The sequence below is a fragment of the Lithobates pipiens genome, unplaced genomic scaffold (assembly GCF_037356315.1).
Source record: "Lithobates pipiens isolate NorthernLeopardFrog02 unplaced genomic scaffold, aLitPip1_a1.2 Scaffold_8, whole genome shotgun sequence".
Taxonomy (NCBI): domain Eukaryota; kingdom Metazoa; phylum Chordata; class Amphibia; order Anura; family Ranidae; genus Lithobates; species Lithobates pipiens.
This window is the reverse complement of record NW_027507903.1, coordinates 82,117,396-82,132,498: the sequence shown is the minus strand read 5'-3', so window position 1 is coordinate 82,132,498 and position 15,103 is coordinate 82,117,396. Positions and strand designations below refer to the sequence as shown.

General features: G+C 39.3%; 1 protein-coding gene across 2 annotated transcripts in view; it reads left to right on the top strand.

The window, feature by feature from the left end:
* ZNF280D (zinc finger protein 280D) overlaps positions 1–15,103 on the top strand; it is a 156,245-nt gene that overhangs the window by 113,620 nt on the left and 27,522 nt on the right. For both annotated transcript variants that reach the window (XM_077472067.1, XM_077472066.1), the window contains 2 exons: positions 1,178–1,296; positions 1,430–1,469. In XM_077472067.1, coding sequence (XP_077328193.1) covers positions 1,178–1,296; positions 1,430–1,469 — 159 coding nt within the window. The remainder of the gene's footprint in view (positions 1–1,177; positions 1,297–1,429; positions 1,470–15,103) is intronic.

Genomic DNA, 15,103 nt, shown 5'->3' with positions numbered 1-15,103 from the left:
GCAAGGTACCATGGGATATGTAGTCCTTACAAATTGAATGTAGACAGCAGAGGAAAAGCTGCAGAGCATGCTGGGAATCCGGGTAGACAGGCAGCATACACAACATAGAAGGAGGTTTTTCATGAAAGCCTATATGGAATTGTCAAAAATATCTATTTGTATTGCTACTAAAATGCTGATGTTATAAAATGAAAATGTATGCTGTGACCATATAACTTCCTAATTCCGAAGCAGTTGAAGTCAGACAATTAGTATTGTTTGCAGACGCCCGTACTTTCTTCATACTATATACAGTGTGTGTGTGTGTATATATATATATATATATATATATATATATATATATATATATATATATATATAAAGAAGGCCAGTATGGTGGCCTGAATTTATGGGAGGAGTCCGGGGGGTGGGATTTAAGCAGACCACTCACCTGTGGTTTTTGTCAGTTCCAGTGCGCGATACCCTCCCTCCCATTCACCTTTTTCAGGGCACTTCTCAGCACATTTCTCTCCACATCATCCATTACTTATCTTGGGTATGCCCCCTTTCTTGGCATGCCGACCAGGGCACACCTCAGGTCTATGTTATGTTGTAAGTCTTTTGGTGTGTTTATGTGATTTATATCTGTCTCGGTCAAAGTGCTTAGAATAAATATATATATATATATATATATATATATATATATATATATATATATATATATATATATATATATATATATATATATATATATATATATATATATATATATATATATATATATATATATATATATATATATATATATATACACACACACACACACAGTATCTCACAAAAGTGAGTACACCCCTCACATTTTTGTAAATAGTTTATTATATCTTTTCATGTGACAACACTGGAGAAATTACACTTTGCTACAATGTAAAGTAGTGAGTAGTGACCCCCACGGGTCACAAGTATGACCTCTTCTCACAATACCAACTGCAATGTGTGCAGGTGTATGTTGTGGCAGTGTGCTAGGGCAGATCTAAGATAAACAAAATCCTCCTAAACCTATCTTGGTTTCCTAAATTTCTTACATGAATGTGTTAAAATAACATGCAATTCACAGTTGTTAAGTTATGTGAAGTTTTCTTTTACAGGGTGCAGTATATACAATCCAACAGACAATTTTTATTTATTTTTTCCCCACAAGGCGTATAACCGTAGTATGCCTGAACTGTGATTTCCTGACCGATGTTTCTGGTTTAGATGATATGGCCAAACATTTAAGTGAAAGTCACACTCATTCGTGCCAAGTGGTTACAGAGAATGGTAAGGATTGATTTGCTTTGAAAGCCTTACTCTGTATTCCTTTCTCATCCATCATTATTAGTTGAATCGTTGTTATTGTTAACAGTGACATTTTTTTAAAGTGAATTCATTTTTTTTTTTCTTTTGATCTCAGTTTCCATATTTTCCTCAACTCATGAAGGAGACATGTCTAAGTAAGTTAGCTTTTTGCTTACTGCCCTTAAGCTACTATAAACTTAGTGTTTGGCTTCTAAGCTTTGGATAAATAGTCGCCTGTAGCTTAGCGCGTACTTTGCTTTATTAGAGCCTACTTAAATTTGTCTTTGTTGTCCATAATCAAGACTATTTATAAGCAATGATTCACTATGCACTAGCCACCTAAAAAGATTTTATAAAACATGTAAACGTATATAAAATACTTAGATTTTGCTCTAATTAAAAATGGTAGTTTTTATAAGGAAATCCTAACTTCATAAATGATCAGTTTCTGTACTGGGCTACCCTTGTGCAGCACATGCAGGTAAACAACTTCTAGAAGGCAGTAATGCAGCAACCATATTCGTAGGGAGATTTGTATACATTTAACCTGACCAAGTAACTGCATTATAGATTGACATAAGAGATTGATTATCCAGATATCTTATCTGATCCTAGTTTTGAACACCCACATTTTCCCAAAAAGTTGCACCATCTTAAAGCGGAACTGATAAAAAAGTTATATTTTTTAAAAGGAACATATTATTCCACATGAATAATAATGCTACCAGCATTAGTGTGTGCTGTAAATTGACTCCAGCATGGCTCCTGTTTCTTCTTGCTAGAGGCTGCCATTTTGCTGAAGCCCAGAGCCCTTGAACAGCAGTAAATCATAAAGCAGACCTAACCCATCAATTTAACGGCTTCAAAAAGCAGTTACATTCCTGGAATGCTGGGATTGCTAATTGTCACATTTGCTTGTGTCCTCAACCAAACATTCAAAATAAATGTCTTTCAAAAGGCTATTGGACATATGAGTCCAAAGCTGAAGACTTTGTGGGTGACTCTGAGAAAACTGAGGAATGTTATGTCCTCTCTGATGCTCTCCTCTATTACACCTCTATTTTTAGCTTGGTTTAGCAGTTTTTCTTACTCCTCCTATTTGTCATCTTGATTGCTGATGTAGCAGTCTTCGCTTAATGGATTCCGTTTTTAATCCTCAGCCTGATCTTTTACAGATTTCACTCGCAATTTGTTTTCTAAGACTACTTATACACCGCAATTTGCAATTAAAGTGAAACTTTAGTCAGAAAATTAAGTCCTGATAGATAACTTCAGGCTGGCTCCATTTGCAGGTATAGCAATGTAAAACATTAAAAATAAGTGCCTATGCTGTTTAAAATCCAGTATGGCACTGTCTCACCCTGCTCTGCGGCCTCAGTTGTCCTGTAGTTATGAGTCACTAGAGACTGATCAGCTGACAGCCTAAAGATTTACTGCTGCAGAGGGGGGTTGAAGAAAGAAGAGGAATGATAGACTATGACGAGGGAACACAGATTAAAGCATCTGTTAACCTCCTCCCAAAAAAAATATCCTTTTCCTTTAAAGCATTTTATACAGCACAGTGCGTGTGCTGTGTCATTTGGCCCCCTGTAACACCTGTAATACCTGGCTGATCCTGCCTGGCTATACTCTCCCCCCTGTACGCTGACTTTGATATATTAGGGCTGCTGTGCCCTGACACCGGAGTTGTCCGTACATAAATCCATCATCCTCCGCCTGCTATCTGTCTCCTCTGTGCTCTCTCCCCCTCCGCTCTCTGCCTGTCAGCTTATGACAGTGCCTGTCCCCTCAACTCCTGCTGCTCAAATAACTTAAACCTCTCAATACCATCCCCTCTGTGTTGTAATCCTGTGTGCCCCTGTGTGAATGTTTTATAAGAACAAAGTCTGCTATACCTCATTCACTTCTCAGGGATCACATAACTGGCTGGCTCTCTCTCTCGCTCCCGAGTGATGTTAGCTGGGGAATCTTGGCTCCACCCACTGCATCTATCAGGTGGGGAGATAAGAAAGCCAGCCGATCATGTGATCGCTGAGAAGAGCTCTGAAATTAGGTACAGCAGACTTAGTTTTATAAATCACTCACACAGGGGCACACAGGATTAGAACACAGAGGGGATGGTATGAAGGTGTGAAAGTGTCTTAACCACTTCAGCCCCGGAAGATTTTACCCCCTTCCTGACCAGAGCATTTTTTGCGATTCGGCACTACGTCCCTTTAGCTGATAATTCTGCGGTCATGCGACGTTGTACCCAAAGAAAATTGAGGTTCTTTTTTCCCCCACAAATAGAGCTATCTTTTGGTGGTATTTGATCACCTCTGCGATTTTATTTTTTTGCGCTATAAACAAAAAAAGCCGTCAATTTAAAAAAAAAAAGCAATATTTTTTACTTTTTCCTATAATAAGTATCCACAAAAAATATATAAAAATAATTTCTTTCTCAATTTAGGCCGATATGTATTCTTCTACATATTTTTGTTAAAAAAAAATTGCGATAAGTGTATATTGATTGGTTTGCGCAAAAGTTATAGCGTCTACAAAATAGGGGATAGATTTATGGCATTTTTATTATTATTTTTTTTATTAGTAATGGCAGTGATCTAGGATTTTTATCAGGACTGTGACATTTTGGCGCATACATCAGGCACTTTTGACACTATTTTGGTACCATTATCATTTATACAGCAATCAGAGCTACAAATAGCTGCTGATTACTGTATAAATGACACTGGCAAGGAAGGGGTTAAACACTAGGGGGCGATCAAGGGGTTAAGTGAGTCCTAGGGAGGTGTTCTAACTGTAAGGGGGATGGGCTTACTACAACATGACAGAGATCACTGCATGACAGGGAGCAGTGGATCTCTGTCATGTTGATAGGCAGAACAGGGAAATGCCTTGTTTACAAAGGCATCTCCCCGTTCTGCCTCTCCTCACCACAATCGCAGGCCGCCTGCAAAGATCGAGTTCCCGCGACCCACAGGCACACTCCTGCGGTGGGCGTGCGCCCGATAGACAGTAAATTTAAAGGGACGTATAGGTACGCCCATTTGCCTACCTGTGCTATTCTGCCGACGTACATCTGTATGCGGTGATCGGCAAGCGGTTGAGGAGAGAGAAAAAAAAATCCGTAGAGGTGACAAGACAAACTCTACTGCCAGAGTAAAACTTACAAGGATAAAGTCTTATCTTATCTTCCTGATTCTCTCTTAGCAGAGGCAGCTCTTGTCAGCTACTGCTGCCTTCCTCCCTAGTTGAGCTGAAACATACAATCAAGGTTGGAAATGCACACATTTTAATTACAGAAAGTGACATATAGTTTTTAAGACTAAGGCCTCATACACACGGTACGAAAATCAGAAAGGAAAAGTCTGAAGACGAGCTGTCTGCGGATTTTCAGATCATTAGTACGGTGCATTCGACAGACGATTCGACTTTTACATCAGACAAAAGCTGGATGTGCAGGCTATAAAACCTTTGTCTGATGTGCACTCAACCTCTGATTTTCAGATGGTCAGTACAGAAATACGTCACACAAAAGTCAAAAGTACAAACACACATACTCAGAATCAAGGAACGACTGGGAAGAGTTTGGTCTTGTAAACTACTGTTCGTAATCTAGAATTAACATTTGTGACGTGGCAATTAATGAAATGTCAAAATTCTCATCTTTAATGGGATAATAATGAAGCTGCTTTGCATGTAGTTATGCCAAACATATTTTGAAAGGCATTTGTTTTGTACGATCTGAAAATCGTGAATCAATGCTCACCATACGTCTACTTACATAAAATTAGCAGATGGGGCCCAAAGGGTAGCGCTTGAGAAATTAACTTCCTCTTTGTACTCTCGTAGTACGTCACTACGTTCGTGTTAGTCAAATGACAATTTGCGCATAGTTAGTATGCTAAACAAAATCCTACACACGCCCTTTTGACAAAAATCAGACACTCGGTCGTCCAACAATCAGACCATGTGTACGTGGCTTAAGGAGAGGGAGAGCAGAGAGATTTCAATAAGGAAGTACCTGTTCTGGGCTTCAACAAAATGGTGGCCTCTCAGCAAGAAGAAACGGAAGCAACGTTGGAGGCAGCACACACTCTTTTTGATAGGATAATTATTATTGTGGAATTTATGTTCTTTTGTTAAAGAACATTAATTGTTATTAAACTGTTATGGATATAGTTTTGCTTTATTAACATATTATTATTATCTGCTTTTTGTACATAATGTACAGTAAGAAGTAACATAAATCTTCAAAACACTTTTTTAAAAGTTGCAAAATAAAAAAAAATACAGATTTTGACACCCTATGTGTGTTGTAGACATTGGATATTTATCACACAGAGCATAATTTGAGTAACCAACAAATTCCCTTCCACATGGATTACTAATTTTCGGGTCTGAGTGAAATCGTGCAATTAAACCAATGATTGCTATTAAATACTGGAGGTGCTTCTTAGGAACTACAACTCTTACAGCTGGATTCCACACTTGTATTTAGTAGTGTTTGTTTTAGATGTTTTTTGAAGTCACAAATGGCTGGATTAAAAATCTATTACAGCAAACTATATGGTGGTAAGTATATATTGTGAGCATCTGGTAAAGATTTTAGAACTGGGAGCTCAACATTGAGTATTTAGTAATCCACAACAATTCTGTTGATGCTGAATGCCTTTGTTCCAGTTTTCTTGGCAAGAATAGTTTTGATCTCACAAACCTTCAGTTTTTTTATTATTATTATTTATTGTCCTTACTGAAGTCTATGAACTTGATTACAGCTGCATTCTGTTTTCGTAGGGTTTTGCAAACCTGTCTTCAGATGACACGCCGTTGCCATATCTTCGAGTAGTTGTTTCAGTCAGTAGCTGAATAGCTTGGCCAGTAGACACTTTGTAACAAAAAGCTTCCAAAACTTTAGAGCAAAACTTTGGCCTGAAACTAACAAATTTCGAGCAGAAAGATTTAATTTTTTTTTTCTTACAAAATAATAATAAATATAATCTTCAGTAATGTTTTCTAAGTTCTTACCTGCCTTCTTGCAATCTTAATTAGACTATACACGGAGCTGCACATGCAGCATCTGCCAGGTCCCAGGATGAATCCTGGTATCTGCCAGGCATCCAAGCATCTGCCATGTCCTAGGATGAATTACTTCTCATGCACATTTACAGGACTGTAGCCATTGGGTTATAATGCCATCTACACGAGGATTGGACACTGGGAAATAAACAAACTGTAGGGTAGCCCAGGATAACCCCTCCTACTACCAGCATGTGGTTTTTTTCCATTGTCCTAGGAGGTCAGACATCTTTTTCTTTAGCTCTGCTGGGAAAAGACTAACATATTTTTATTATCATTATTTTTGCTCTTTAAATTTTTTCTTTACAATGAAGACATTGCTGCTTTAGCTAGTCTTTATTATAGCAGCTATCCAGCTTATCCTCAAGTAGGTAAGAAGGGAACAAACTCTGGACAGCCGCACTCCGGATGGAATCTGTAGTAACTTGTGCCTTTATTTTCAAGTAAAAATTACATCACACGAACCACAGAAAAAGGTAACATAGAACAAAAATATGACGCGTTTCGCACTGAAATCAGTGCTTACTCATTAGCTATGAGTAAGCACTGGTTTCAGTGCGAAACACGTCAGCTTTTGTGTCATGTTACCTTTTGCTGTGGTTCGTGTGATGTAATTTATACTTGAAAATAAAGGCACAAGTTACTACAGATTCCATCCGGAGTGCGGCTGTTCAGAGTTTTTTTCCTTCTTACCTACTTGCTTGTGCATTAGCCAGCACCTGAGACTCCTTACCTGGAAATCAAGCTATTATCCTAGTGCAGTGATGGCGAACCTTGGCACCCCAGATGTTTTGGAACTACATTTCCCATGATGCTCAACTACACTGCGGAGTGCAGGAGCATCATGGGAAATGTAGTTCCAAAACATCTGGGGTGCCAAGGTTCGCCATCACTGTCCTAGTGGATTGGCCTGAAGCGGTGGTTCCCTTTTCCTCTCATACCAGCCTATCTTCAACTTGGCTTTGGAGTTGAATAACTGGACCCCACTACACTGGAAATAGGCTAGCCTGGAAATGATCTTCTTCGGGCACTGGGCTCTGCATGAGGCACTTTTAAGACCCTGTCTGTCAACAAGTTAGCTGCATTTTAGGAGCCATTGGAATTGCCTCCTTGCTTGCCCTGTCTGTATAGACTCGGTGACTAGGCCGATTAGAGTTCGCACCGAGGGCTACTTAGTGGTTTGGATTGCTTGACGCCTTTAAAACCTCTGCTTCCCACTGGGGCCTACAATGGAAGGGTTTAACACTGAGGGACTGAGTACAGATATCGTCTCCTGGGTGGAATGTTGCATACTCTGTTCTCTTTCCACATTGAGGAAGCATATAGTGACTGCTGCTCCTGCATTTAATGGAACCAAGTGAAATTCTCATGTTTTCTCATGTTTGGCCTGTTCTTGTTGCCCTCCTTACAGTGACCATTTCCCTGGCCATCCAGTCTTTACTTGCTACCAGTGGTTGTGTTTTGAGAGCACCTGATATTATGCTTTGCTTTGTACACTTAGCTATGTTGCTTCATTGCCACAATTGTAACATGTCCTGATTCTAGACACTGGGACAATCCCACTGTCCCCAGTTCCCCAGCTCACACTCTACTAACAACTCCAGTGCTGCTTGCAGCATGCCTATCATCTGCTTCTAAAGTCTATACCATCTTTGGAGTCGTCTCTAGCTCTGTCAGTAATAGCAGGCTCCTTTACTCTGTCTTAGAAGGTTGTTATTTCAGTCATGCATGACTTTCTAGACCATATCACACAAGTGTTGGCTGACTAAACACAGAGCCCTCCCACACCTTCCTCCAGATAGTCTACTTCGGATCTTCCTGCTGTTTCTCAGTCTTTGGCTTCTGAAACTCTGAGGAGTTGCAGTTTTCTGCCATCACTCAAGAACAGAAAGAGACTGCTTCTGCTCTTATTGCCATAGTGTGGACCACATTGAAGATAAAGAATAAGTCTGTTGCTTCAGTCATTGCTATCCTTACTCTGAGGTCTTTTAGAGCTTCTAATACTCCTAAGAATATGCTGTTGCAAGTCTACCTTTTATGGAGACTGGAAACACCCTGACATGTTTGTTTCTCCCCCAAGACCTTATTAGCCTTGTACCTGTTTACAGAGGACTTTGTAAAAAAAAATGGTGCTTCCCAACTGTTTGTGCTACAGTTCTGGCAAGCTGTTGGAGGTTTCATGTCTCATTTCCCACATAAGTCTCCTATCCATCCACATGTGGTTAAAGTGTTGGACGGAGGCTGCATCCAAGAAGTGCTTACTCTGCATGGCCTTCGAGGGTCTATTCTAGCTGCCATCATCAATTATACCACAGGCAGCAAGACCACCTGTCTTTCACAACAAGAGAAGCCTAAAGCTCAGTCTGGGAAGGCTCACTCCTTGCTGGAGATTATGAAAATTTATTTTCACCACTCTTCATCCATAAAGTCCAAGCCAAGAGTGCTCTAAAATGGCGAGGGGGGGGGGATGTGTGCTAGCCTTTGCGGACAAGCTAGAATTTTGTTCCCAAACCCTCCCCTTCCTTCCCTTTATAATTTTCAACCTTCCTGTGTCCCTGCACAAGTTAACAGACCTCCAGGCAGTCCTATCAGGTCTTCTGTCCCTGTGACAAAGTGGTTTTAAGGGTTTGACACCAAACTGTTTATGGCCCACAAACCCAAAGGGGGTATCCATCCCATCTTCAAGCTCAGAAGATCTTTATGGAATCCACCAGGTTTTCATTGTCTCTTTCCAGCAGGGAGATTGCTTAACATCTGTGGATATCGAAGTCTGACATTCAAACTCTCTTCAGGCTTTTACCATGGTGCTGGCACCAGTACTAGTCTTGTTGCATACTTAGGGCATTTCCATTGTGTGGTACCTAAATGCCCAGCACTTACTTCCTAGGCGTGATCAGGCAGACTTCTTTAGTCAGCATTGTTTGGACCCAGGGGAGTGGTCCCTACGCTCTGAAGTGTCCAGGAACCATGTCACAGATGGTGGTCACCAGATTTTAATCTTCTGACTTCCAGGCTTAACCAGAAAATAGACAAGTTTGTCTGCGAGGTCCTGTCTAAATTGTCCCTAGGGACCTTGTAAACTCCCTGACGGATGGGACTGATGTGAATATACAATATATGTAAAGCACTGTGTAAATTTTAAATGCTATTTACAATTGTGTTCATAAGTTTACATACCCTGGCAGAATTTATGATTTTTTAGCCATTTTTCAGACAATATAAATGATAACACAAAAACTTTTCTTTCACTCATGGTTATTGTTTGTCTGAAGCCATTTATTATCAATCAACTCTGTTTACTCTTTTTAAATCATAATGGCAACAGAAACTACCCAACTGGCCCTGATCAAAAATTTACATATCCCAGTTATACCCTGTATTGCCCCCTTTAACACCAATGACAGCTTGAAGTCTTTTGTGGTATTTGTGGATTAGGCTCTTTATCTTCTCAGACGGTAAAGCTGCCAATTCCTCTTGGCAAAAAGCCTCCCGTTCCTGTGAATTCTTGGGCTGTCTTGCATGAACTGCATGAGATCGCCCCAGGGTAGCTCAATGATATTGAGGTCAGGAGACTGAAATGGCCACTCCAGAACCTTCATTTTATTCTGCTGTAGCCAATGACAGGTCGACTTGGCCTTGTGTTTTGGATCATTTTCATGTTGGAATGTCCAAGTACGTACCATGTGCAGCTTTGTAGCTGATGAATGCAAATTTTCCTCCAGTATTTTTTGATAACCTACTGCATTCATCTTGCCATCAATTTTGACCAAATTCCCTGTGCCTTTTGTAGCTCACGCATCCCCAAAACATCAGCGATCCACCTCCATGTTTCCCAGTAGGAATGGTGTACCTTTTATCTTAGGCATTGTTGACTTCTCTCTAAATGTAGCGTTTATGGTTGTGGCTAAAAAGTTTTTAATTTTGGCCTTATCACTGCAAATGACTTTGTGCCAGAAGGTTTGAGGCTTGTCTCTGTGCTGTTTGGCGTATTGTAAGCTGGATACTTTGTGGCATTTGTGTAATGGCTTTCTTCTGGCGACTCAACCATGCAGCTCATCTTTCTTCAAGTGCCTCCTTATTGTGCATATTTAAACAGCCACACCACATTTTCAGAGAGTTCTGTATTTCACGTGAAGTTATTTGTGTGTTTTTCTTTGCATCCCGAACAATTTTCCTGGCAGGTGTGGCTGAAATTTTAGTTGGTATACCAGACCGTGGTTTTGGTTTAAACAGAACCCCTCATTTTCCACTTCTTGATTAGAGTTTGAACAATGCTGATTGGCATTTTCAATTCCATGGCTATCTTTTTATATCCCTTTCCTGTTTTATTCAGTTCAACAAACCTTTTACCCGCAGATCCTTTGACGATTCTTTTTAGAGGTCGACCGATATGGGTTTTTCTCTGGCCGATGCCGATATTTAGAAATCATGGCGGCCGATAACCGATATATGATGCCGATTTTTTTGGGCCGATATGTTAGGCCGAATTTATTTTATTTTATTTATTTTTTTCCTTTTTTATTTATTATTATTATTTTTTTAATCCCCCTTGATCTAACACACCTTTCCCATTGGGGCGTTTTTCAGGCTCTTTTGGGCTAAAAATAGCGCCTGTAAAGTGCCTGAAAAATGGCTCCCCTGCAGTCTGTGTGAAAGACAGAGTGCTTTCACACTGAGGCGATGCGCTGGCAGGATCTTAAAAAAAAATCCTGCAAGCAGCACGTTTGGAGTGGTGTCTACCGCTCCTCCACCACTCCTGCCCATTGATATGAATGGGCACCACTGCCGAAGCGCATGCAATGCGATTTGGCAGCAGTGCTTCATGGGCGCATTTAACCTCTTCCTTGGCCGCTAGCTGGGTTATATGTGCCCCACTAGCAGCCAAATAGCACCGCTAAAATGATGGTAAAGAGCCGCTAAAACTTGCGTTTTAACATCAACGCTCCAGTGTGAAAGCAGCCTTCATAAGTGATACAGAAAATTTCTTACATTTAAACATTTATTAAACAAAACAAACCTCCAATCAGTTTACTTGTATGTATGATTTAGATAAAAAAAAAAAAAAAACCTATGTATTAAATAAAAACAGGTAGTCAAAACTTTTGGCCGAAAAAAAAAAATGGGCTAACTTTACTGTTTTTATTTTATTTTTAAATAGTGTATTTTTTTCCCAAAAAAAATGCATTTGAAAGACCTCTGTGCAAATGCCGTGTGACATAAAATATTGCAACAACCGCTATTTTATTCCCTAGGATCTCTGCTAAAAAAAATATATAATTTTTGGGGGGTCTAAGTGATTTTCTGGCAGAAAATACAGGATTTTTACTTGTAAGCAACAAGTGTCAGAAAAGATTTAGTCTTTAAATGGTTAAACTGGGAACTTCTACACACAGAGATGACTTCATTCATTCAAGTGTAAACATTGTATCATTTAGTTCTTTTCTTGGCAGTCTGCCCAGAGAGGAGGAAAGTGTTGCTATGACGACTCAGGCAACTCACACTGTCTTCTATACAGAAGTCATTTCAAAGTCCCGCTGTAGTTATAAATCGGCTTTTTATCAGCAAAATCGGCCGATGCCGATTATTTAAAAAACGGCAAATATCGGCCGATATGCCGGCCGATATATCGGTCGACCTCTAATTCTTTTGCTTTCCCCCATGACTCAGAATCCAGAAACGTCAGTGCAGCACATGATGAAAGATGCAAGGGTCTGTCAGGAGTCCAGAAACTCATTGACCTTTTAAACACACAATAATTACAAGCAACCAGATCACAGGTGAGGATGGTTACCCATTCAAACCCCTTTGTGCCAACTTGTGTGCATGTTATCAGGCCAAAATCACCAGGGTATGTAAACTTTTGATCAGGGTCATTTGGGTAGTTTATGTTGCCATTATGATCTAAAAAGAGTAAACACAGTTGATTGAGAGTGATAAAAATGTTTTTGTGTTATCATTCATATTCTCTGTAAAATGGCCAAGAAATCATAAATTATGCCAGGGTGTGTAAACTTATGAGCCATTGACAACTGTAAATACTTGTTATAAATAATAAAAACAGAGATTGAAATTTTCACTTGGGACACGTGAACTCTTTTTGTAAAAAGTGTCAACTTAAGAACAAAAATGGTAAAGTGATTGGTCAAACAAATTTTTAAAAGGTTTGTAGGTGCTGCAGTTTTTACCTCTGTAAGAGCGTGTGGTTATACTGTATCTGTTTATTCACTTAAGGGCATGGCTCTCTTGAATTGGTTTATTTTAAATATTATAACTGTGAGATATAAGATTATTACACTGCATATCTTTAGCAAACTTCTTTGCATGATACATAGCATGGCAGCATTTACCGGCTTTAGTTGTAAAGAGATAGGTGTTATACATCAACTGTAAAATACTGATTACTGCTTTTCTGTGCATCAGAACTGCTTGATTTAGACCTGCTCTCCACTGCAGAGGTCAATCACCATGGGCATTATTCAATAAAATTAAGATGTGCATTGTAAATCATAGAAACACATATGATTTTCACTGTTATTTTTTTTAAAGCAACCTTCTGGTTGTTTTACAGAACATTTTCATTACTTTTTTTAAACAATGCCATTTCACTTACATTTATGGAGAACACAGTGCGGCTATTTGCAAATAAATGCATTCATTGCACGTGAAATAACTTGCCTCAACAAATCAGAAGTTAGTGTCCCAACAGAATAAACACAGGGTGCGCTGTATTTACCAGCTCACATGTGCATTTCTAGAACTTGTTTACTGATAAAAAGAAACTACAGATTACTTTTGTTTTTGTATTGTACATTATACAAAACATCCTTAGGCCTCATGCACATGGGCAGAAAAAACATTGCTTATGGAAGCATGTTTTTTTCTTTTTTTTTAATGCCTCTGAATGCAGATATATTTCAGCCAATGTGATTATGCACATAGCCTATAAGCACAAGTAATTACACATCGAAACAAGCATTTAGTACTTGCCTCCTGGCAGAAAGATCCAGCGTAGAATCTGTCTTTTACTAAACATCGTTTACTGCATTGATTCCCAGAGCACTATGGTCTATCTGAAGAGAACATGGCAGTAAAACAGGCTTTTTACAACAAAAGTGCCAAGAAGCTACAGGAAGAACGTAAAAATCAGGTTAAAGCTGCATCTGCTGGTAGAAAATAATTGACATGGTTACCATGCAAAATTTTACTTACCTGACTATAAAAAATAACTTTGCACAAAATCAGAAATGCAACAAAGTGATCCCCCTTTAGCCAGAAAGGAATCACTTTGACACAGCTGACTAGCTTGAACAAGTATTGCAATTTATGCAAACCAGGAATCCCCGTTTATGCAAATGTTTTTTAGAAATATGTAAGGATGTATAGCGGTGTGCATAGGGTTAATTAAGAATTTAAAGTTACAAGAACACTCATTCCTGCAAAACAGTGCTTGTAATTCTATAAGGATACCCGAGTCCAGTGTTTAACAACCATTTTTGTGTTTGGGGTCTCATATGCATTTTATCTCGCCCTATTATTGTCCACGGTTTATATTTATCAATAAAGGCATAGATTATAAGATTGCCTCCACCTCTATACCAGTATACGCAAAAGAGATGTACGACTTAACAGCTAAAGTTCTTGCACACCTCTTATGCACAAATTCGAAGAGAGACTTGGAGTCTGTCTGACAACAGTCCCTCACAATACTTTATTTGGTAAAAGATGAGCGATCTGGGACAGCCAAAAAAACACAGCAGAACGCTAACGCATTTCAGCCAAAGCCTTAGTCAACAAATTTCAGCTGTAGAGCTTTAACTCTCTGCTGTGTTTATTTGGATGACACATATCACTTATCTTTTACCAAATAAGACCCCTTTCACACTGAGGCACTTTGCAGGTGCTATAGCGTTAAAAATAGCACCTGCAAAGCGCCCTGAAACAGCGGCTCCATTCACGCTAGTGTGAAAGCCAGAGGTCTTTCACACTGGAGCGGTATGTAGCGGTACGCTGTATACTTGAATACTTTTCAAGGCACTGTACAGTATGTTTTCTGACATTGCTTGTATTAATCTATAGATTCCCAAAGTCTAGTGTTTAACAACCATATACATTTTGGGGGTCACACTTGCAATTTCTGTTATCACCGAATGGTGTCCTGGTTAATGTTTACTGACAAAGGATTAGCATAGTTTTAACTTTGTTATTGATTAAGCTCATGTTCATTTGGAACAGTCAGAATTCTAGAATAATAATACCAGCTTTGCCATGGTGGCTAGTAAGTTGCACAAGATAGTACTGTGCAGGCTCAAATTTCATTCTCAGTTCTGATAAAATAAAACGTTTTATGATGAAATCACTATTTACTGTATATCATGGCCTTAAAGTATATTTAATGCCAAAACAAAAGTGAATTCTGCTGTAGCTTACCAGTCCTTAGCTGCAATGGCTGCATTAGTTTTCTCTTTTTTCCCACCTTTTATTTTCCTTTGTGTTAATTTTGTGATCTGGCAGGTACATCTGTTCTTTTTTCATCTCCGTACACAGACCACGCTGTATAGAAAAATTGGCAGATAGAGGATTGAGATGGTTGTACTCACCTGGGCCGGTTCTTTACCAGTATTTGGGTCCCCAGCACCACCATGCTGAGTGTGGAAAGCCGGCTGTGAAGCCACAACCACTGCGCTTGCATGAATCATGCTACACTGCGTGA